General features: G+C 34.9%; 1 protein-coding gene across 1 annotated transcript; it reads left to right on the top strand.

Moving 5' to 3' along the window:
- Nucleotides 1-518: 518 nt before the first annotated feature.
- LOC117164761 (uncharacterized) lies at nt 519-25,812 on the top strand. The gene is made up of 10 exons (XM_033348058.2): nt 519-599; nt 3,145-3,315; nt 4,025-4,280; nt 4,605-4,709; nt 12,235-12,419; nt 12,715-12,945; nt 13,259-13,396; nt 13,791-13,935; nt 14,018-14,195; nt 24,390-25,812. The coding sequence occupies exons 1-10, from the start codon at nt 519-521 to the stop codon at nt 24,517-24,519; spliced, it is 1,620 nt and encodes a 539-aa protein (XP_033203949.2). The 3' UTR covers nt 24,520-25,812.

Below are 25,812 nucleotides of genomic sequence, written 5' to 3'. Positions count from 1 at the left end.
GCAATATATCTCCCTTGAAGCGATTCGACTTTTATTTGAAACATCTCTTGCTACAGATAATAATAGTAACGAAAATCAAAATGTTAATATCTATACAGAAAAACTACGTAGTAAGTTATACATAGGTATGTTACTATGTTATGTTATGTCAGTAGACTTTGAAAAATCAAAGGAAATTACAAACACACGTCGTACATATGTATAACTTGTCACATCGTGCGATAATTACATAGCATTATGATATATAATATTTTTTATACATGGAATATAACTTTGCTATATTACGTGCTATATGTATATACTATATGTTAGTATAGGAAACTATACAGTAGTCGCACGTTTACAAGACACTCTGTATAATTTTATCGATAAAACAACACACATGTTGTGAAGAAACGTCAAGTCACATCGCATACCCATTCAGTATTGAACAAAATTAAATTATGTTTATAAAATTATAAAGTGACTTTAATTTATATTAAATTAATATTACAATTGGTTAATCAAGAAAACGAAAGATGCGTTTATACAGTAGAAGAGTTTCACTTCGTGAATCATTTATTGAAATACTAGCAAGAAGATCATTAATTCCAAAAAGAGTAAGTACATTCTGTGCAATTGTATTAATGAATTAGTTTCTTCTAATTTTCGGTGAAAGATACATATTTAAATAAAATTTGAAGTTTTCGTTAATATTATTATTATATTTGTTGATTTTATAGAAATATATTCTATATTGAGAAATAAATTCAGTTGAATTCAATAAATAATTCATATATTTTTAAAATGTTTGTACTTAAAATATCCTGTGAATATCAATATTTTTTAGCAACTAAAAAAATACAATGTCACTGACATGATATACAGGTACATATATACTGTATTACTCTACATACCGTTCAAATAGTGGTATGCAGATACCTGAGTATCTGTGATTGGGACGGGTCGAAAAAACTTTGACGAGAGGCGAAACCAAAAGTTACCGGATTCCGGGACGTGATTTAGGTATAAGCATAGCAGTTTAACCTATACCCTGTACTTCGTTAGTGGTTTAACTTCGGATCGGTTTGGCAGCCCCAGATTCAACTATGTATACATATACTTCATACATAGAGATGAAGAAGGCAAGTGACATGACTGCCACGGAGTGATTCTACATCTCTGGACTGGTGGAGATTTGTTAAAAAAAGATGAAATTCAAGATCAAAATTTTTTTACTTGCTTCGTTTACTTGCATCACGAGGACCAAATTTGTCAAACGAACCATGGATTGCAACTCAACTATTTTTTCGAAAAATGATGTTTTGTAAAGTTCCATTGGCTTTTCCATTGACATGATTTACGATATGTTTACATTTTACAGTCAGGCACAAAATAAATAACATGATATTAATGAGAAAACAGGAAATTATAATATTTCTTAGCACGTGAGATAGTCTACCTTAAATAGAATGAAGCAACTAACTTCATGATTTCATGAAATTACTTATTGTACAAAAAAGGACCTTTCAAAGAGAAGTTGAATGGCGTCGAAGAGAGCACGACTTAATGTTATTGGTATGTTCGCAGTTGGTCGACTATGTTTTTTTTTAAAATAGAATCGCATTTCTTTATGCGTTGGCCGATTCATCTCGTTATTTCATATAGGGAAGTATCGAGATATTCCTTCCAAAAACCGGTCAAAGATAGATTCATTGTTTCTGATATTTTGTTTAAAAAACAATTTATTATAATGTTTCTTGAACCAATTGTTTTTCGTTTGAGTAGAATACAATTGGAGCAAAAAAAGTTTAACTTTGAATTTCAAAATCTAGGTCAATAGTACGGCAATTTTTTTAAACAAATCTCTAGCAATTCAGAGATATAGAATCACGAGGTCATGGTCATGCCACTTAATTTCCTCATATCCTGTAATTATTAATTGTAGGAGAAGATGAAAAGAAATGCTGATAATAATCCTTAAACGAATAACTACCATATTTAAAATTTGGAAGAAAGATTGTTTCTAGTTTGATAAAATATTTTTGAATTAATTACAAAATACTTTAATAACTTTATATAAAAGACAAAGTATATACAGCGAAAATAAAAAAAGTGTAGACAACTAAAAACACACTACATGCTACAAGCTCCATACAAAAATGCCAAATGTTTTATTGTTTCAAATTAGTGTATATTAGGTTGTCCCGAAAGGAAATAATAGATGGAAATAATAATAATATTTCCTTATAAAATGAAAGAAATTTTTGGGACAATCTAATACATGATCATATAAGTATATATTCAGATATAGCTATATATATTCATAAAAAAGTTCTTAAATAATAATTTTACTATATGAACATCATTCTATATTTGTAGTATAACTATATTTGTAGTTGTAAATGATAAGAAGAAGAATTAGTTGTAAGTATAAAAAATACGATTATAAAGTACTATAAAACACCATAGAGAATAAAAATATGTAATAATTAAACTATTGTACATATGTAGGTATAATATTATACATTGTCGTATTATCAAAAGAAGAATATATCTAGGAAAGTAAAATTCTCAGGAAATTGAGCTGAGCTAGAAAGTTATTATCTATTTGTATAATGAATAATTAAATAATTTAAATTTAGATATCAATTTAATATCTAATTTAGAAAAAAGCAAACTTAATTAAATTTATATTAATAAATTTACATCGTTAGAAAATTTCTGAATGAATTGTAAATAATAACGTTGCAGGTAACTTAATTTTTGTATAACCAAAAGAAATGTTGTTTTACTATTTATTTTTATTGTTTTCCAAATTTTTCGGATTTGTGACAAAATATTCTTTGCAGCTATTTTTTATTAGCAAAAATGATGTAAACAGATTTTGTGAATTAAAACAGTGTCTTAAAAAGTATAATTTTATTGAATAATTATCTCAATTCTGTCCTAGTAAATACAGTGCATAGTTACAATATGTTTACATTTTACAGTCAGGTACAAAATAATGTGGAATCAATTTTCACAGATATCTCAAAATTAACAATTTTCGAGATGTTATTTTTCCGTTAAACCAACGATATGATCACTGAAAATAATATTAATAATAATGTTAAAACATAATATTAAAATAATACGATAATAGTAATGATAATAACTGTTTAGGTCAATAGGTTAAAGGGGATCTATCTTTTCCGAGCTGCAGTGAGATTGGTCTTGGAATATATCGAATGGTTAACCGAGAAGTCTGTAGTTGAAGAAGTCAGTGACGATATTACAATTAATATTCGGAAGGCACAAGAAAAAAAACACGAAAAGAAAGCTCTTACTCTAGAGGTTCAACATTTCTTTTCATTTATATGTATATATGTAACTAGACCGCGGATGTTTATGCATATAAAATAGTAAGCTTCAAGTACCAAATTATTGATTCCTAAACTATATAACAAGGAAAAGAGATTGTTTTACCATTTATTTTTCTTTTTCTTAGAATTTCGAGGATTTCTGAAAACATATTGTTTATGCGTATTTTTACTATTAAAATGGGAGGTAAAGTAATTTTTGTGAATTAAGTCATAACACAGATATGCAAAATATTTTAGCAATATATTCCATGTAAATAATATACCGAATATTATATACGTAATAATATCTAGTAATAAATATTTAATAATGTTTTTACCGTTATTTTAGTCTATAGTTTGTGTTATAAAAATACGAGCACTTTGTTCAAATGTACAGTTGTAAACTGATAACATTTGTATGTAATATATAACGCTTGTCCACTTTTTCGACTACTCGTTTTACAAAGGATTTAAGAAAATTTTAAGTACACTTATCTCTTATTCATTCTCTAACAATCTATAAATAGTGCAGGAAACAAATCTCTGTTTAACTTCTGCTTTCTCAGTTCTATTCTTTGGAAATATGAATTTGTATAAACATCCGTAGTTTATTTATAATATGAAATACAATAAAACTACAAATTGTTGTTAATCATAATTCATCGAAATAATTTAGATAAAAGTTACACTTTATATTTAAGGATCGTTCTTATTTATTAACGAGGCCAGAAGACCGATCATCGGACGACAGAAAATATATATATGAATTATTTAAAAAGTTTCGCGTGTTCAAAAAATATCCTGAACATTTGAGAGAAATTTTAGCGGGGGTATGCTTTTATCAATATTTACGACCTGATCGCGTAATTGTGCGACAAGGTCGCGAAGCTGAAAATCTTTACTTCATTATAAGCGGAGAAGTCGGTGTATCGAAAATAGTTGTTGATCGCTGGACTGGTACGTAAAATAAATTTTCCTTTATATAAGTCTTCAAATTCTCCGTAAATATAAATTACAGACAAAAACAAAACTTTTCGAATTATGTAAAGCAAACGAAATCTATATCGTATTTATAGTCGCCCTGCAATATGTTACAAATTTACTTTGTTTTGTAAAGTTACAAATAACTACATAAACTAACAAACGAAGTTTTAAATACAATATCTCTATTCTTTATTGCCGCCTTATTTTGACTTGCACAAGGATTTCTTAAATTTTCTGAGCAGAAGTAGTTGTGTTATAAAAGCGTAAGGAAACGTTATAAATTTTATTTGTGCTTAGGTGAATCGGAAGAGGTTGATATGGGCATCCTGAGTTCTGGCGATATATTCGGTGAAGTCGCATTGTTGCATGAAATACCAAGATCAGCAGCAGTATTTACAAAAAGTATGTATGTACAGCAGAACTACATATTTATTGCTTGTATTTTATTATAAATTTATCTACCATATAATATTGAAAATAATCTTGTATCGTTAAGTTTTAATATCAAGTCAAGTTAATATTATTATTAGATTGTGAATTATTATGAATTCGTGCAACATTTAAGGATGCAAGGATGTATGAAATGCATATGTAGCAACACTCGACAATAAACTTCCCAACGGTTTCTGTCCCGTGGCTCGCTACACAAAGACCCTATTCTTCGGATAAAATGATTGCCAGATGTCCATAATACATCCTCACAGTATATTTTCAGCTAGCCTAAGGACCCGCTATAAATCTTAGGATTTATTTAGCTAAGCTTTTGTTATTAAATAGGTGTTGAGGTTCGATATTTAATTGATTCACACAGATTTAGTTTTGTATACTCTGTATTTCATCATCATGTACAGCCATTACAACACGCCAGATACTTTCTGATAATTGACAAAAGAGCGTCGTTAATAATCGTACCAACTCTGCATGTAGGAACTAGTGATCATACCAACCTAACATTTATCTCAACACTCCCCTTTGATAGTTTCTACAAGCCCTATAGCTGTGGTAAAATATAGAGTCTTAATCCTGTTTAAACCTTTGAAGAATATCTGCAACATTCTCAGAATTTGGTACATAAACATAATCTAAAATACAAATCTATCAAAACAAATCATCTAAAACACAAACGCCAACCAGAACGAACAGTTACCAAACCAAGTAACCACATACAACAGATACGTAATATTGGAATCCTTAAACGATCCCATGGAAGTTGCAGACCCACCAACAATTTGTTGATTTGATATTTGAATGATATTTGTTGATGATGTCATCAACATACAAACAATGATTAAGTCCATACAGAAATATATCTGCAAAGAGGACTAACTTAAAGATAATCAACAACAAAGTCAAAATCCTGCCGACAAACCCAGACGCATATAGAAGGCTCACAAAACTACTAAAGACCATGAATGCCAACTTCCACACATATCAAACTCAAACAAGAAAGACCTTTCCGAGTGGTTCTACGCAACATCCACCACTCAGCAAACTTAGATGAATTGAAATTCGAACTCTTAAAACACGGCCACGAAGTAATTGTAGCGTAAAATTAAGATAAAAATAAGAAACTTGTCAATTTTCGAACAGGAGATCGAGTTCTTTTTATTTTTACTCAATTTGTACAGTATTATTTTCGGTTCGCGATGATACACTTTTGATACTTTGGTTAGTTAAGAATTTTTCAGATTGACTGGATGATTTTGAAGGGAGCATTTATATTCTTTTATTCGTTGGAGTGGGAGAAGGCTTTGCTCGTACTTATTATATATTTTGGAGAACGGCTGGAGTGACCGAATGCCACCCAGGCGGCTGAGAACGGGTGCTGACCGGACGGTCACACGTAATAAGGCGCACGGAATTTTAGTTTATCATATGGCTGCTCGAATTTCACCTGTGACATAATCAACGTTAGTAACATAAGGTATAGAATCTGGAAAGACCCGTTGTCTTTATTTTTTATGGGCATAAAACAAAAGCCTAACAATAAGGAAATTTACAACATCAATTGTCTAATGAACTCAATAATGAAATTTGAATTACCGCTTGTTAAAAAAGAGATAGTGCAATGTAAAAGGTGCCAAAGGTACGATCACACGCAGAAATACTGCAACCATGCCTTCCGCTGCGTTAAATGTACAGGTACACACCCCACTGGCGAGTGCACTAAATCACCGGAAACCCTAGCGAAGTGCATCCACTGTCAAGGTGACCATCCTGCTAACTACAAAGGCTGCTCAGCCTACAAAACCTTACATATAAATAAATATACTAAACTCAGAGCCAAAGAGACAACCAATCAAATACCCAGTCCTCCTAAATTCACTACTACTTTAATCTCCTATGCCCAAGCAGTACAAGGAAATCAAAACAATCCGAATAGCTACAGGGACCATTTTCAAAATAGTGTTCTCAGTTCACAAAACACGGATAACTTCTCTAGACTCGAAAAATTAATCGAGAAACAATCAGAACAAATTAATAACTTATTATCATTATTAACACTCATCATGGATAAATTAATAGGCCCTGACGCAAAATAAAACCAATACGCATAGCTCTTTGGAATGCCAACGGTCTAGCTCAACACAAATACGAACTAGAACTCTTCCTAAAACAACAGCAAATCGACGTAATGCTCGTATCTGAAACCCACTTCACCGACAAAAACTATCAGAAAATACATGGTTATAACTTCTACTGTACCCAACATATCAGTGGAAAGGCCCACGGCGGCACCGGAATCATTATCAAATCCAGCATTAAGCACTACGAACTTCCATCATTCCAGAAAGACTACCTCCAAGAAACAAACGTAGCAATAGAAGACTGCCATGATACAATCACCACTTCAGCAGTATACTGCCTTTCCAGACACTCCATCGCCAAAGAAGATAACAACCTTTGATAACTTCCTTGATGCTCTGGGCAATAGATTCATAGCTGGAGGAGCCTGTAAAGCCAAACATACCCAATGGGACAGTAGACTTATCACAGTAAGAGCAAAAATCTCTTGAATAGCATAAACACCAACAGACTCAACTACCTCACCACATATGAACCCATATACTGGTCCACCGACACTAACCTGATTTACTTGTCTTCTTTATAACTAAAAATATTTCGCCAAAATATGTCCAAATCAACTCCTCGGCGGAACTCTCTTCAAATCATTCCCCCGTTATTGCAACAATTAGTTCAACAATTATCGAAAATCCACCTAATGGCTTTATTCATAACCAACTCAACAACTGGCAGCTCTTTAGAGATGTCTTTAATCATTCAACATCAGCCTTAATTTCCCAAGAAACAAATGAAGATATTGAAACAGCCACGGAATACTTAAACACCAGCATAATGAACGCTATCCGCTCTTCCACACCTACTAAGAGTTGTATCAATAAACATGAATACTCCCATCACATATTAGAATAAATCGCAGAAAAACGTAGACTTAGAATAGTATGGCAGAGTCATAGAACACCTGACGACAAACGCAAACTAAATAACGCAACTAGGAATTTAATCAAAATCATTAAAAACTATAAAAATGACTGACTTAGCTTACCTACTGCACATGCGACATCAGAACGGCTTACAGTAGCGGCATACATTCTGTTCATACAACTCATTGTCAAAAGGTTCATCACACTCAACATCAAAACCAGCTTCATACTCCTTACCTAGTGGTGTTGACACTCCAGTCTCATTAGTAATATCAAACAGATTCAGCATTTGGCTTATTTGCACAGATTGGTCAAACACAACAGTAGTGCTGTTTGGCTTACTCAAATGGATGGACGAGAATTGAGTATCAGTACCCAGCATCCTAACATTTAGTTTTTCCTTAATACTAGCATTGGGCATACCGATCGCAGTCTTTGTTCCAAACTCAAGAATGTCATCCATATACACCACGACAATTACATCTTTGGATACATTCACATACACACATGGATCACTCAGACATGGTTTCAGATTCATACCCTTCAGAATACTATTAATATGTTTGAACCACATTCTTCCAGCTTGCTTCAGTCCATACAGGCTCTTCTTAAGCTTACATACATATTGAGTCCTGTCCTTTCCTGGTATTTAAAAAAATTCAGCTTGCTCCATGTATATGTCCTCATCCAAAGGACTGTTGAGGTATGCACACTCTACATCAATGTGTTCATAGCTTCACTCATCCTCAGTACACAGAGCAAGTAAAATTTTTAGGGTCCTACGTTTCAATTGGGCTGAAGGTCTTCGAATAGTCTATCCCAGGTCTTTGCCAAAACCTCTGAGCTACAAGCCTAGCCTTATATCTATCAGAATCCCTTTTGCCGGCAAGGGCCCACTTACAGTCAATGATATTTTTATTCAATGGTCTTTGCACTATATCCCACACATCTTTATTCACGAGATTGTCCAACTCCTTCAACATTGCCTCTGTCCACTTTTGAGCATCGGGTCCCCTCAGGGCTTCGTACATATTAATTGACACATACAAACTTTGAGTTTTACAAACCGTTGCAACATGAGCGCAACTGTTACAACTCTTTGGCTTATGTAGTCTTGCTGACCTTCTAGGCACAATCGGTACACTTACAGCCTCTTCCTGAACCTTCTGATTATTTTCATTAATTAAATTATCCATGAAAAAATCAACTTGTCCCTCATTATTTTCACCATTACTTTGGACCTCAATATCAATTGGCTCAATTCCCTTTTCATCTTTTGATCATTTGTGTCTCTGCTCTTCGGCTTCGCGCCATCTTTGTTTTAGTATGGCCTGGGTTTCCATTGTCTTCTAGTCCCTAACGCGCTACCTTGCTCGGACGACTCCGCAACCGCATCAATTCTTCTTTCTTCGCTTAGAAGGTCGGCCTTCACCGCTCTCGAGGTCAGGTCCTTATCAATCTTTGTTATTCTGACATACGTTGAATAATCTTTTTTTTTATATTTACGTGGAGGAAATCCGCACGGACGTCAGGCCGCTTCTGGGGAAAGCGGCGTGGTAGTGTCGGACTCCAACCAACTAAAATCTCCACGATGACCATCCCTGCTGCGATCGAGAGAGGCCCGGGAACCGGTGTGAGCGTCGCAACGCGCCCCCCCCCCCGCGCCTAATACCACCGCTGATGGAACGGTGTGTGGCCAGGCGACACCCATCCAAGTACTATCCGTGCCCGGCGCTGCTTAACTTTCGTGATCTGGCGGGAACGGGTGCACTCAGCGCGGCTAGGGCGTTGGCTACGTTGAATAATCTGGATCTGTCACAAGTCCAGCCAAAATGAAAGATTCCACAATGTGATCTTCAAATTTAATACCGACTTTAGACAACTTGTCACACAGAACTTGGATTTTCCCACAGTACACAGAAATATCCATGCTGGGCGTCTTCTCGATAGTGCCCAGTTCCCGCAGGCACAAGGCAATGTACATCGATGTGGATCTCCCATGGATCTCTTCCAGTGCTTTCCAGCACTCCTTCGCCGTTTTCAGACCGCTGATGTCCGTGAGATACTCGGGGCGAACGTGCCGGAAAATGCACGCGCCTTGCTATCCAGTTTGACGTACTCAGGTCTCATCCTTTCTGCTGCAGTCAATCCTGAATCCACCGCATCCCAGCAACCCAGGAAAACCATAGAAGCTTCCGTCATCGTCTTCTAGTACTCATACAGTTATCCTTATTGAGAATTGGATTCATGTCCTTGTCCACATCGCTCATCTTGTCCTGATAGGCCATGGTGTGGCCTTTTCTCGGATATTCACAGAAACAGAACTCGACAAATAAATATCTTTAATAGCACAGTTCGCCGTCCTGGGTTCATAACCTGTTATTGAATACGTTTTGAGGTTCGATATTTAATTGATCCACACAGATTTAATTTTGTATATATATATTCTGTATTTCACCACCATGTACAGCCATTACAACACACCGGATACTCTCTGATAATTAACACGTGGCGGACGCGCAAACGAAAGAGCGTCGTTAGTAACCGTACCAACTCTAGGTACATGTAGGAACTAGTGATCACACCAATCTAACATTTACCTCAACAGGTTTTTCGAACGGACAAATAGCTTTTGTCTCACCAGTCCCTAAGTCTATCACCTACTACGGGAAGATACGAGAAATCTGCTTTTCTCACGATGCTTCCCGCTAGCAACTTTCTCTCAAGGGCGGTTAGCATCCTTCCTCAACCACCAACATAGAAATTAACCAATTAACAGCAACGTCCATTTCCCTTACTTTCTGAACGAAGGCTTTCCTCGACGAATCTTATGATCTCGTATCCTTAGACACACCCCATCATAATTTTCCTCTGCAGCATCATCGTGACGGAAAATCAGTCGTTGGACGTCAGTCCGAGTTGCTAGTTGGTAGTTAGCAGAAATAATTGATCCGAGTTTCTCGACATCTTAAGCAATCATCATTCGAACTTGCAATCCCACGAACCGCTAATAGTAATCGCGAGTTCTACGTAAAGTGTACATATACGGTATATGTTAATAAATATATATTGCTAACAATACCCAAGTGTTCCTTCTGCACCTATCACGACTTACCACCTCACATATAATGTACAAAAATATATAAAATATCCAAAGTTATAATTTTTAATAGGTAAAATGGATTTCTCTTCAGGTTCTGCTTCTTCAGTTGAATCTGTGAAAATATAAAGCATAAACAAAATAAAACAGATTCACATTATACATCTCAGTAATTTTGTTACAAAGCAATATCTCGTCGCTTTTGATGATACGAAGAAATGTTTAAGGAATGAATTGCTTGCTTCCAAGAGACAAATATTATAACACGAAATATTTCTTTTATGATTATATTTTTCGAGATTTAGATGTTTCCGTAACTTTTCAAAATTATACCTTTTGATATATTATTCGATACGTTTTTTCATTTTCTATACAAAAGTGTTAAAGTATTTGTATCCTAAAATACTTAATTTAAGATTAGTATTATATAATATATATTATATATAGAAAATATATAGATTGTTATATAGGGTATAAAAAACGTATCTATAAGTGTTAGGTGAACTGGGAAGCGAACGCGACTTTTAAAAACGTCAAAGACCTAAATTCTCTGGCGGTGTGCCCAACACAGTGAAAATAGGAGAAATCGCGAGTCTAACAATTTTGCTGGATTCGGATTGATGAACATGTAACAACCATTTTGTGCGACGGAAAAGGATAACCTTCAATAATCGAGACAAAAATATGCCGTACGGGTCAACGAGGAAGTCTTGTACAACTGCAGATAGTTAGGTAGCGGACAATGAACTTTGATTTTGATGGATGAGACTAAAGTTGCTAATTCGTCGATAACTATTTGCTCGAGAATGAGGTAGTCACTATGCCTTTATGCGCCCCTCTCCTCTACTGTGTGTTTCCGTAGCCACAGCGTTTTCTAACTGCGTCACGTTGACACCCAAAAATAGCAATTTCTCCTCCTTTCGTAGCAGGCTATCCTGCCTGCACGAACAATAGCGCGTATGTGGCGTAGTATTTCAGTCTATTCCCCTTAAAGTTAGATAAAGTTAGAGTTTGTACGAAGATTAAGGAGCTAAATTTGATAAACCTCTAACTTTAAGCGATATATAGTGGGTGTACTGCTGTAATCAGTGAAAATTTATCGCCAGTTTTTAACAACTGATATACGGAAATATATAAGGTTTCATTAAAAAGTAAGTTACGAAAATATTTAAATCTCGAAAAATGTGACCATGAAGAAAGAATGTTTCGCATTATAATAAGCTGTCCTCTTGAGTCAAACAAATCGTTCTTTAAGCGTTTTCTCGTGTTACTAAAAGTAACGCAGATATATTGCTTTATAGCAGAGTAACTGAGATTGTAAAAATATGCAAAATATACAAAAATATTATATGTAAGAAACATAATCTTGTTTTGCTTATAGCCGCAGTAGATTTGATCCGCATTCCTCGCTTGGAATTCGATGACGTTTTGCGGTCTTCTTTAAAAAAAGAGTGGGACATATTGCAGGATGCGTTAATACATTTCAATTATTTTAAATGTTGGGACGAAGAAACAATACGAGAATGTTGTATTCTCAGTAAATTAAAGGATTTTCAACCTGATGAGGTATAAAATTACATTGCATAAAATAATACTCATAATATTAATATCACAGAAAAACGAAAATTACGTATTCTTACATTTGTTATATTACATTAGTAACTAAATACTTCATAAGTGCTCGCGATGGGACGATGCTAACACAACGAAGTTTTGTATTACCAGTTCTTCCGTAATAAAGATTTCATTATCGTACTAGTGATATTTTTCTGATTAAAACGAGGCCAAATACTATTGAATACTATACTAATACTATTGAAGCGGAATAAGTGTAAATGGAATGACAAAATAATTATTTAAGGTTTTGTTAGGTGATGGTAAAGGAATGGTGAATCATGTCCATTTCCTATTAGAAGGTGAATGTCGTCTGATAGAACACATGATTGTTCGTAAAACATATTCTGTTTATGGAACTGAATACGAATTATACGATCCTGAAAAGGATAATGCAAAGAAGGAACCCAGATTATTAAAGAGCTTAGAAATGGCTACAAAGATGAACGAATTGGAATACGAATATGAAACTACCAAAGTATGTTTTATATACTTATGATACCTAATAATAGTGATAAATGTAATTTGTAATAATATACGGGGAATAGGACTAAATTTTGTATTTTTTATTTTATTCTTATTTTATTTACTTGTATTTTAGTTCTACAGCCTACTATAAGAAGACTATTAAAGATTTAATTCCTGTCAAAACATTCTTTTCTTATAGTAGATAATTTATCAGTACTTCGCATCTGTAGATTAAAATCGGACTTCTGTATAATGTAATAATATATATACAATAATACCGAATGTATTTCATACTATAATTGTATTTTCACCTAATTCTAAAGGCAAATGGCATAGACGATGCTATCGACGGAAGTCGAGATTTCATAGATTATGCACAGCTCTTACTATCATCGAAAGCAACTGATAGGAGAATGGATTTTGAACGTTCAAGCGTCATTACAACTACATTATTAGACGTCGTAAGTACGACACCGGCAAATATTATTACATCTTCATATTATTTAAGACAAAGAATGCAGGCAAGGAAGTTGAATGTAAGTACAGTCAGTTACAAAAATCTATATTCGTACGTTCTTTAAATATAACGTACTTTAACTACTTTCATCTTCTTTATTAAGAAAAAGAAAGTGAAAAGATATAAAATACTAGAAGTAAAATATATTAGCATTGGAAAAATTTATGGTTTTGTCATTTCTAACGTAATTTTATCTCAAAATTTTTATAAATTTTGTTTTAATTTTTTAATTTCTTTTTAGAAATTTAGTAATTTTATTGATATGTAAGTACCGCGACTGACTGTAAATAGAAAATTTGTAAGTTGGACATTGATTTTGACAACATATAAATCTACAGATCAATGAATGGCAAAAAATTACGGATGTAGCAGAAATGTTAATGAGAGAACCTTCATCAACCTCTCAGCAACGTTATCCGACTGACGTACGTACAATATTTATGCAAATTTGTACGTTTAACAGGGGTGCGTGTTTCGGCTTAGGTAATATTTTGCTAAATTTACTTGTCTAAGAATTTTTTTAACAAAAATTATTTCTATAATAAAATTGTTACCTATGAATTAGGAGAAAATATGGTTAATCGAAGAATAGTAGCTACTTCATCCGTAAGATGTTTTTTGGTTCCACGGTATTGGTTGAGAATTCATAATCGTGCAAATATTTGGGAACGCGTAAAGTTGTTCTTGGATTCCAAATTTCCTACTGAGGGGCAATTATTTGAAAAATTTGTAACGAATCGCAGGTATGTCATTTCTTGTTATTAAATGCAGATTTTTATTCGTTTAAGAAAAATTTATAGATGCTACTTCTTCTAACTTCTTCAAATTGCATTCTTAAAAATATAAATTTGCATAAAAATTTACTGTCTACTTATTATTATATACTTTGTTTATTCGTTTTTTTATCAGGATTATAAGATATCTTCTATGTTGTATTCCTTTATATTTATTTCCTACATCAAAAATTTTGGAAATAAGTATAGCTTTGTTAATTCTGAAGTTTTAAATACGTATCAGATATTGTTTTACGCAGTGGAACTTTAATTGCACGTAGTACCATCCAAATATCGTATATCTAATTAAAGTAATTTCCATATCACTCAATATATTTTTTCAACGACTATTTTGATGTTTGGTATTTTAATTGTTCTAATTTCTTCAGTCATACATTCCTTTAGAATAATTTATGCATTAAAATATTGCTAAAGTGAAATTGGGAATGTCTTTAACCTTACCCAAATGCTAAATTTATATTTCTATAAATCTTATGGCACCTTTTTCAAATCATTCGGGCTCGGGCAACCGAGGCGAACAGACGCGTGTAAACAATCGTGCGCTCCAGTGAAGTGATTCAGAGAAGTGTTACGAATAGTGCTAGTGAGGGGAAGTCAAACAATGCAGCAGCAGATACCAACAATCAAGATTGCAACCAAAAGAGAAAAGTATTATATAAACGGTTCGGTAGATTTATCAGGCTTAAAGCAACAGCAGCAAAATAACAACAATCAAAACGATATGGCTACAGAAAAAATGAAAGAGCAGTGGAGACAGGAGGAGTGCAGCCACGATAACGAAAGATGTTACCAGAACGAAAACTGGAAGCTAGCAAAGACTAGCCAAAAACGTAAAATAGTTCCAGGCACAAGTGCCGCAGGAAATCTAGATACAGAAAAGCAGCGATGGCTGCAAGAATTATCATTAGGAACTCCTTCAGCTCACTAACGGAAGAAATAGACGATGGCCCAACAAGAAAAACCACAACTCAATCAACACACATTACAAAACCACCGCCAATATTTGTTGAGGCCCAGATAATAGACCCGCTTATTGATCGACTAAACAATATAGTTGGGGAGGAAAATTACACAATAAAACAAACAAAATTAGAACAAATAAAAATTCAAACAAACACCCCAGAAAATTATAGGAAAGTGATAAAAGAATTAAAGGAAAAAAATGCTATATACCACACGTTCCAGCTCAAAACGGAAAGGAGTTACAAAATAATTATAAGAGGATTACATCCAAACATTAACACAAAAAAATTAAGTGACGAATTAGCAAAAATTGGCCATCAAACAAGAGCAATAAACAATATGACAAGATACGATACGAAGCAACCATTACCATTATTCTTAATAGAAGTTGAACCCAGAACCAATAACAAGGAAATCTATGAAATCAAAAAAATTCTAAACACAATAGTAACAGTGAAACCATCACGCTACAAAAAAGATATACCACAACGCATGCGGTGCCAACAATACGATCACACAAAAAATTATTGTAACAGAAGCCCGGCATGTGTTAAATGTGCAAAAAATCACTTAACAATACACTGCCCATATACAAGAAAAATGAAAGAAGTTAGATATTATCATTGTAACGGGAACCACCCAGCTAGCTATAAAGGATGTGAAATCAGGAAACAATTACAATGTAAACTGTTTCCTCCACTTCGCAATAGATCAATCGATAACTACTAACCACAACAAAGTATAACGGATAATGAAACAACATTGAAAGCACAATATGAACCAAAAGCTATAAACAGAAACATAGATCCCCAAGGTAATCGAAGCTATGCGTAAGTAACCCAAAACATTAGACAAGCAACGCTTACAATCAATCAAAATCAAAGCAACAAAATCGAAGACGATACAGAAATCAAACAAATGCTCAAACAATCCATTAAAAGTACGGAGATATTAGGAAAAATGGTAAACACAAGTGAGCTAAACACAGCACTAAGGCAACAAGTACAACAAACAACAGTCATGTTACAACTACTCCCAAACTTGTTAATTGATGTGGGTTTGGGGTTGATAATTAATCGATTCACACAGATTCGATTTACTCCATATATTTCTCCGCCTCGTACAACACCTCTTAACTCACAGAATACACTTGGTCAATTAACACGTGGTCGACTTCTAAGACAAAAGAGCGTCGTTAGAAGTCGTATCAACTTAGCTTGTAGTAACTAGTAATCATACCAACCTAACATTTCTCAACAAACTTGCTAATTAAAAAATACAGATGGACATGTTGAAAATAGCAGCCTGGAACTCCAGTAGCTTGCAACGTCGAGCCCACGAAACTAAAACATTTTTGTATAAAAATAATATTGATATATTACTTGTCTCAGAAACACATTTCACTCTAAAAAGTTACATGAAAATACCGTACTACATCATCTACGACACCAAACACCCCTCAGGTAAAGCACATGGAGGAACTGCAGTAATAATAAAAAATGACATCATGCATCACCTACACAGTCAAACAAATCAAGAACACTTACAAGCAACCACTGTCACAATACAAAGCAATGACAATTACTTCCAGATATCAGCAGTATATGTACCTCCGAGACACAAAATGACACTTAAAAAATGGGATGACTTCCAATCCTTAGGCGACAAATATATAGCAGCAGGAGACTTTAATGCAAAGCACACATTATGGGGTTCGAGAATTAACACGCTGAGAGGTAGAACATTAGAAAAATACATTAGAAGCAGTAAATTCAACGTGCTATCTACAGAAAAACCAACGTACTGGCCGACAGACCTCGATAAAACACCCGACCTGTTGGATTTTGCAGTAACAAAAGGACTAAACGTAAGCAAATTAAAAATAACAACCAGCCTTGAGTTTAACTCCGACCATACACCAATTATATTAGAATATACAAGCAAACCACTACTTTATAACAAATCAGAGTCTCTTTGCAATAAAACCACCAATTGGCAAACTTTTAAAGAGCTAATCGAAAACAAAATCAACTGCAATATCCCATTGAAAACACCTGAACACATTGAGCAGGCAGTAGCAACTATGACAGAAATAATACAAGAAACTGTGTGGGCATCCACCACCCATGAATCAAATAGCAGGCAATTAAAAATTATTCCACAGGACATCCTAGATAAAATCAGGGAAAAAAGAAAAACGAAAGCAAAATGGCAAAAACAGAGAATACGAGAAAACAAGAAAAACCTAAATAAACTTACAAAGGAATTAAAGAATAAAATACGGGAACATCATAATAACGAATTCTCAAAATTCATCGAATCACTATCCGCGCATGAGAATACCAACTACACACTATGGAAAGTCACTAACAAAGTTAAGAAAACAATAAAATCAATCCCAGCAATCAGAAAAATGGGCAACGCATGGGCCAGAAGCAACGAAGAGCAGGCAGAAGAATTTTCGAAGCACCTACAAAATATATTTTCACCGTACGAAATTAATAACAGCATTTCCAGATGGCAAACAAATGAAGAAGTGGAAAATACCAACAACACAACTGATAAACGCTGCACCATACTCAGCACAACAGCGCAAGAAGTCACAAACGTAATCAAGACAACAAAGACAAGTAAAGCACCAGGATTTGACTTGATCAATGGAAAAATCTTCAAGAACCTTCCCCCAAAGTCAATAAGACCAACAACGATAATATTTAACGCAATTCTAAGAATACAGTACTTTCCTGCACTATGGAAAATAGCACAGATCGTAATGTTACCCAAACCAAACAAAACCCCACATCTAACTGCATCCTACAGGCCAATATCATTACTATCTGCGCTCTCCAAATTACTAGAAAAAATAATATATAACCGCCTAAAACCAACAATAGAAAAGGAAAAGCTAATACTGGACCATCAATTTGGATTCAGAAATAAACATTCCACAATAGAACAAATGCACAGACTCGTCAATGAAATCTTACAGGCGCTGGAAACAAAACAATATTGCACGGCAATCTTTATGGACATTGAAAAAGCATTTGATAAAGTTAACCACGAAAAACTTCTTCAAACATTCAAAAAGCAATTTCCAGAACAAATCTACAAACTACTCAAATCTTACTTAAACAATAGAACCTTTGTAGTAAAAATAAATGATGCATATTCTGAAATTAAGGATATCAAGGCAGGAGTACCGCAAGGAAGCGTCCTAAGACCAATACTATACAGACTATATACGGCAGACATACCAACAACTGTCAACAGCAAAATACTAACGTTCGCGGACAATACGGCCATACTAGTGAGGCACGCAAATCCAGAAACGACTGCCGCACTACTACAAGAACACATTACAAAAATAGAATAGGGGCTGCAAAAGAAACAAATACAAGCGAACACCAGTAAGTGCAATCACATAACATTTACACTTAGAAAAGGAAAAACACCAGATATCCAACTGAACGGCGCCCGCATAGCACAAACAAAGCAAGTCTAGGCAATAACAATATCTAGGCAATATCTAGCATTTAGATACACACCTTACATGGAAGCATCAAATAAAATTAATAATAAACAGAATACGTGAAAAAAGGAAGCAGATGTACTGATTAACCAATAGAAAATCTAAATTAAGTATAATGAATGAACTAAATATATACAAAACAATAATCAAACCAATCTGGACATATGGAGTCCCACTATGGGGGACGGCAGCAATGAGTCATATAAGTAAAATAGAAACAGAGCAAGCAAAAATTTTAAGGGCAATAGTTAACGCCCCATGGCACGTCAGAAATGAAGATTTACGAAAAGATTTAAAAATTCCAAGATAGTTGCTGAAACGAATGAAACCATAATAGAAAGAAGACTGAAGAAGAAGCATCCCGCAGACCTCACAATAGAAATAAAATAAACAACTTGGAAGATGGAACCCCGCTGGAGGTTACCATCCACATGTTATAATATTATACCACTAAGCTATCATATTTTACCAAATGTCCTATTGGACAAATTGTAAAACTTAAATTAAATAAATAAAAAAAAACCTTTTTCAAATCAGTTTGTTGTTGAGTGCCGAAGAGCGCAGACGTGTGTTTAGTACCCTGTAAAGTACACAATACAACACGTGACGCCCATCCGTCGAAAGTGAATCGGAACAGACATAAACCAAGTGTTTCTAAAATCCAACGCTCCTAATCTCTGACCCGAATCATAGCCTCTCGACTGGTTATTTTAAATTGAATTAACTAGCTCGAAGATGGCCTAAGTATCTCGATCAGGCTCTCTTGAGCAAAACTATAACTACACCGCTCTACCCCCTCCGTGGCAAAAGAACAATATATCGCTCCTTCCAAACGACAAAATAAAAAAGCGTAAGCTAGAAACACTTAAAATAAACGCAAACACTAGCCAGAACGAATCGTCAACAAGCTGTGTAACCACTTACAATAGATTCGCAATATTAGAATCCACAAACGACTCCATGGACGTAGCTACAACACTAACTAACCAATATACACAAAAAAATCCCCCTCCCCACTTATCTTCATTGATGATGTCATCGACATTCAAACAATGATAAAGTTCATTGAGAAAGATAGCAACAAAGAGGATTACAAACTAAAAATAAATAATAACCAAGCTAAAAATTCTGCCGACTAACTCAGACTCCTATAGAAAACTAATAAAGTTACTAAAAACCTTGAACGCAAACTTCCACACATATCAACTCAAACAAGAAAGACCTTTTCGTGTGGTACTGCGCAACATCCACCACTCTGCTAACTTAGACAAAGTGAAGTTCGAACTCCTAAAACATGGCCATGAAGTAACAAACATTAGCAACATAAGGCATAAAATCTCGAAAAACCCGCTATCCTTATTCTTCATTGACTTAAAACAAAAGCCAAACAATAAACAAATTTACAACATCAACCGACTAATGAACTCAGCAGTAAAATTCGAACCTCCTTTTATAAAAAAAGAGATAGTGAAATGTAAAAGGTGCTAAAGGTACGGTCACACGCAGAAATATTGCAACCATAATTTCCGCTGCGTTAAATGTGCAGATATTCACCCCACTGATCAGTGTACTAAATCTCCAAAAACCCCTGCGAAGTGCATCCTCTCTCACAGAGAGCATCCTGCGAACTATAAGGGTTGCTCAGCCTACAAGACCTTGTACAAATATAAATATCCTAAACTCAGAGTCAAGGAAATAACTAACCAAGTCCTCAAAAATTCTCGACTCCTTCAATCTCCTATGCCCAAGCAGTACAAGGAAATCAAAATAATCCGAATAGCTACAGGGACCATTCTCAAAATAGTGTTCCCAGTTCACAAATCACAGGTAACTTCTCTAGACTCGAAAAATTAATCGAGAAACAATCAGAACAAATTAATAACTTACTATCATTATTAACACTCATCATGGATAGCGGGAACGAGTGCACTCAGCGCGGCATGGGCGTTGGCTCTCCATCTACACTGCCGATTTACCAACTTTAACAGAGATAACCATAGCGACATTTGCTGACGACACAGCACTATTAGCATCTCACGCAGACCCGATAATCGCATCATCCACTCTCCAGCGATGTCTCGACTCTATTGAAAAGTGGTTCCACAAATGGGGCTTCAAAATTAACGACAACCACGCGTTTAGACCCACGCGTGTAACCTTCAGGCTGCGAAAACAAACCTGGCCTCAGGTGACCATTAACAATATAACAATTCCTAACAAGGATTCAGTCAGATATCTGGGCATGACTCTGGACAGGAGAATGACATGGAAAGGACATCATAGACAAATCGAAGCAACTCAAGGCTAAACTTAAAAAATTCTGCTGGCTCATTGGCCGACGTTGCAACGTAAGCACGCAGAGGAAAATTACGCTCTATCCAACTATGGGGAACGGCAAGTAATTCCAACATTGAAATACTTCAACGCTTCTAATCGAAAACTCTAAGATCTATAATAGATGCACCCTGGTATGTTACCAACGAAGCAATACATCGCGATCTCAAGATAACCACGGTCAAAGAAGAAATAACAAAATGTAGTAATAGATGTATCATAAGAGTTAACAACCATCGAAACCCCCTAATTACTAAATTACTTAATACGTCGGACCAGATCCGCAGGCTAAGAAAACACTATCCGTTGGACCTAAGCACTAGATTCAACTAGAAATAAATTTATTATAAATAATTAATTATGTCACTGCGCCACGCCAAAGAAGCTTACTCAAGATTTTCAATGCGAGAATTGATTCTAATGTATTTGTGAATAAAAAAAACCTGTTTCAAATTTAAATTGATAAAAAGAATTACATAAGTGTTCTGATTATACATATATACTATATTAAAGTCACAATGAAGTTTCATATTTTTATTATATATATCCTTAATATTAAGGTATATGTGTGTTACAGTAAATTTCTTCTTCTTTAATATGGTTGATCCTTCATTAACGATAGGACAATATTTAACGAATAATATTGGCGCGTCAAATTCAATCTTCAAAGAAACGACGTTTCATATGTATCAATTTAATACATATAGGATATCCTGTAACTGGTAATATAATTAAAAGAACATAATAAATTAAGTAAAGAAACGCAGAATACAATTTTTTGCATACAAAGCTTTGTTTTTTAATTAACTTTAAATATTTGACTGATAACCTGATTTCTCTTAACACAAAAACGAAGGCATATAGTTTCACGAAATACTTTTCAATTTAATAGTTTGTAAATTTCTAATACACACACACACATACATACATATATATATATATATATATATATATATATATATATATAGTTATCATTAGGGTTAGGGGCGTGTAACGAATCTTTCTTTGGATTAGACATTGTTGTTATGCAATAGAGAAGATAATTACTAGTACAAATATGATTATTACAGAATTTGACAAGTAATCGTGGTAATTAGACACTCGAGATGCGAATGGCAATGATCTTAGGCTCAATAACGAATCCGCGGTCAACGAGGTAGCAAATGTGCTTTCTCACTGGTTCACAATTCAATTGTAACTCAACTTACTCGTCCACAAGTAGAACTCCACTAACTTCTTCTGTCCAAGTCGAGCTGCACTTATATACTCTTCTCCGTACCTCTCTGTACCTCTCGGGTCAACTATACTTTTAAGGAGAGCTATGCAATTATTCCATATCTTTATTAGGTAAAAACGTCCATCCCGTGACCGTGGCTACGTTCAGCGACCGGTTATGTCACTTCGAGCCCAAGCCTATTGTCATAATTCTCGGGCACACATAATCGGATTAAATCATAAGCAACTACTTCTAAGTTTTATTATTCAAGTACCGCTATAATAAAAGGTCTAGACTAAAGTATTGGGGGTCTTTCCAAAAATTCCAAAAGAAAGGCCCCGATGTCCTTTCATCTCTTACATATATACGTCGGGTTCACATTATAATTAGGATTAGGGGCGTGTAACGAATCTTCATTTGGATTAGACATTGTTGTTATGCAATAGAGAAGATGTTTACTAGTACAAATACGATTATTAGTACAAGCGTGGATATTACAGAATTGGCAAGTAACCACGGTGATTAGACACTAATGACAATGGTCTTAGGTTCGATAACGAATCCGCGGTCAACGGGATAACAAATGTACTTCTTTTCAAAATCTAAGTCGGACTCGACTTAGTTGCCTACGATACAAGTATTATTAAACTAATTCTTTGTTAGAACGTAGAGTATTCACTGATCGTGAAGACGCTATGTAATTCGCTAATGAGACCTCACGAGAGAATGACTTTCCGTCACGATGATGGTGCAAAGGAAAACTATTATAGGGTGTGTCTAAGGACACGAGATCATCAGATTCGTTAAGGAAAACCTTCGTTCGGAAAGTGAGGGAAATTAACGTTGCTGTTAATTGGTCAATTTCCATGTTGGTGGTTAAAGAAGGGTGCTAGCCGCTCCTAAGGGAATGTTGCTAGCGGGAAGCATCGTTCGTGAGAAAAATAGATTTCCCCTATCTTCCCGTAGTTGGGACAAGGACTGTTTGTCTGTTTGTAGGACTTTAGTTAACTAAATCTTAAGATTTGTAACGGGTTCACAGGCTAGCTGAACATGTACTGTGGAGATGCATCGACATCTGGTAATTATCTTACCCGGAGAATAGAGTCTGCGTGTGGCGAGCCACGGGACAGAAACCGTTGGAATGTTTATTGTAGAGTGCCGCTACAACTATTTCTTTTTAAGAAGAGCTATACTATTATACCATACCTTTGTTAGCCAAACCGTTAGTCCAGTAATACTTGTACCATAGATAAGCAAGTTGAGTACAACTTGGACTTTGGAAGGAAGCGCATTTTGTTATCCCTTTGACCGCGGATTTTTTATTTAACCTAGGATCATTGTTATTAGCATCTCGAGTATCTAATTACCACGGTTACTTGTTAAATTCTGTAATAATCATATTTGCACTAGTCAATATCTTCTCTATTGCGTAACAACAATGTCTAATCAAAATGAGGATTCGTTTCACGAACCTAACCCTAATTATAATGTGAATCCGACATATATATATATATATATATATATATATATATATATATATATATATATATATATATATATATATATGTAATATCGTGATATAATATATTTACAAGGAATGGATGATACAGATGTTAATCGGACAGAAAAAGACGATTGTTGTTCAACCTGAACTATTCACACCAAACGTACAGAAAACAGCACAACTAAATAATTAGATAACGACTCGACTTTCACAAAATGCAATCAACACTCTCTCGGCAACGCCACTCGCAAACTCTGTTTCTCGACTAACACTGATCGTTAACTCGTCTTTTTCCCTTAGCGTCCCTTTGTCTATTTTCTTAGCCCCACCACGCACGTGCTCCGCAACCGCTCGTGGCCAGGGTCACGTAGGTCTTTTCTACGAAACTATGCACTTGAAAAGACCGATGACACATTGATGGACCCGACGGTGCCTCGGCTCTCGCGACATTGTTCATGGTTCGCCCGATATCTCTTAAGCTTTTCGTCCACGATACTACATATATGTATTGCTGAATCGTTAGAATTGATTTTAAAAGAAAACATAACTTATATTTGCTAATCTCTAATTATAATAATATTTTTTCACGTATTCCAGATGGCTGGAGTACAAGAAGACTTTAATTGAAGATATAGGTAGACAAGGTCGACGTATTCATAGCAATGTAACAATACATGATGTTCCTTATGCGATTAGGATTGCCAACGACACAGGCATGGAAATGTAGTCCTACGATTTTTTAATAAAAAGACTGTAGATGTTTATGTGTTTAAATATGTAAGAAAGACATATGACATCTGTAATATAAAATATACACACATAATATATATATGTCGGGTTCACATTAAGAACAGGGTTAGGGGCGTTTAACGAACTTTCACTAGGATTAGCCATTGTTATTATACAATAGAGGTAATGTTTATTAATACATCGTGATTATTACAAAGTTATCGAGTAACCGCGGTGATTAGACACTAATGACGGTGCCCTCAGGTTCGATAACGAATCCGCGGTCAACGGGATAGCAAATTCACGTTTTCGTCAAAGTCTAAGTTCGAATCTATGTTAAAACGTGGAGTATTCACTAATCGTGAAGACGCTATGTAATTCGCTAATGAGACGTCACGAGAGAATGACTTTCCGTCACGGCGAGGCTGTAGAGAAAAACTATGATGGGGTGTGTCTAAGGGCATGATATCATCGAATTGGTGAAGAAAAGCCTTCGTTCGGAAAATGAGGGAAATTGACGTTGCTGTTAATTGGTCAATTTCCATGTTGGTGGTTAGAGAAGGATGCTAGCCGCCCTTGAGGGAAAGTTGCTAGCTGGAAGCATCGTTCGTGAGAAAAATAGATTTTCCCTATCTTCCCGTAGTTGGGACAAGGACTGTTTGTCTGTTTGAAGGACTTTAATTAACTAAATCTTAAGATTTATAACGAGTCCACAGGCTAGCTGAGTATGTACTGTGGAGATGCATCGACATCTGGTAATCATCTTACCCGGAGAATAGAGTCTGCGTGTGGCGAGCCACGGGACAGAAACCGTTGGAATATTTATTGTCGAGTGCCGCTACAACTATTTCTTTTTAAGAAGAGCTATACTACTACACCATACCTTTGTTAAACAAAACGTTCATCCCTTGACCGCGGCTACGTTCGGCGACTGTTTGTCACCTTGAGCCCAAGCTCACTATCACAAGTCTCGAATAATTATAACCGAGTTAAATTATACAGGCTAAACTATTGGAGATTTTCCGAAGTGTGTATATAACACACGCGAAAAATGGACAAAATATGTCAGCGATATGTTTTATATAATTTTAATATATTGCATATTATTTATGACATAATATTTAGTAATTCAACAACTTAGTAATTCAACAATTTAGTATTCAACAATACTCTTACAATTATTCTACTATGTATAGTTTGTATTATAATAAATTACAAGTACTCTGTCCAAATTTGCAGTCTTTAACCAATGACGTTTGTATACAAAATATAATATTCATTTTTTATAAAA

This window comes from Bombus vancouverensis, chromosome 8 (assembly GCF_051014615.1).
Source record: "Bombus vancouverensis nearcticus chromosome 8, iyBomVanc1_principal, whole genome shotgun sequence".
NCBI lineage: Eukaryota > Metazoa > Arthropoda > Insecta > Hymenoptera > Apidae > Bombus > Bombus vancouverensis.
Note: the sequence above shows the minus strand (reverse complement) of the source record. Positions and strands in the feature narration are given on the sequence as shown.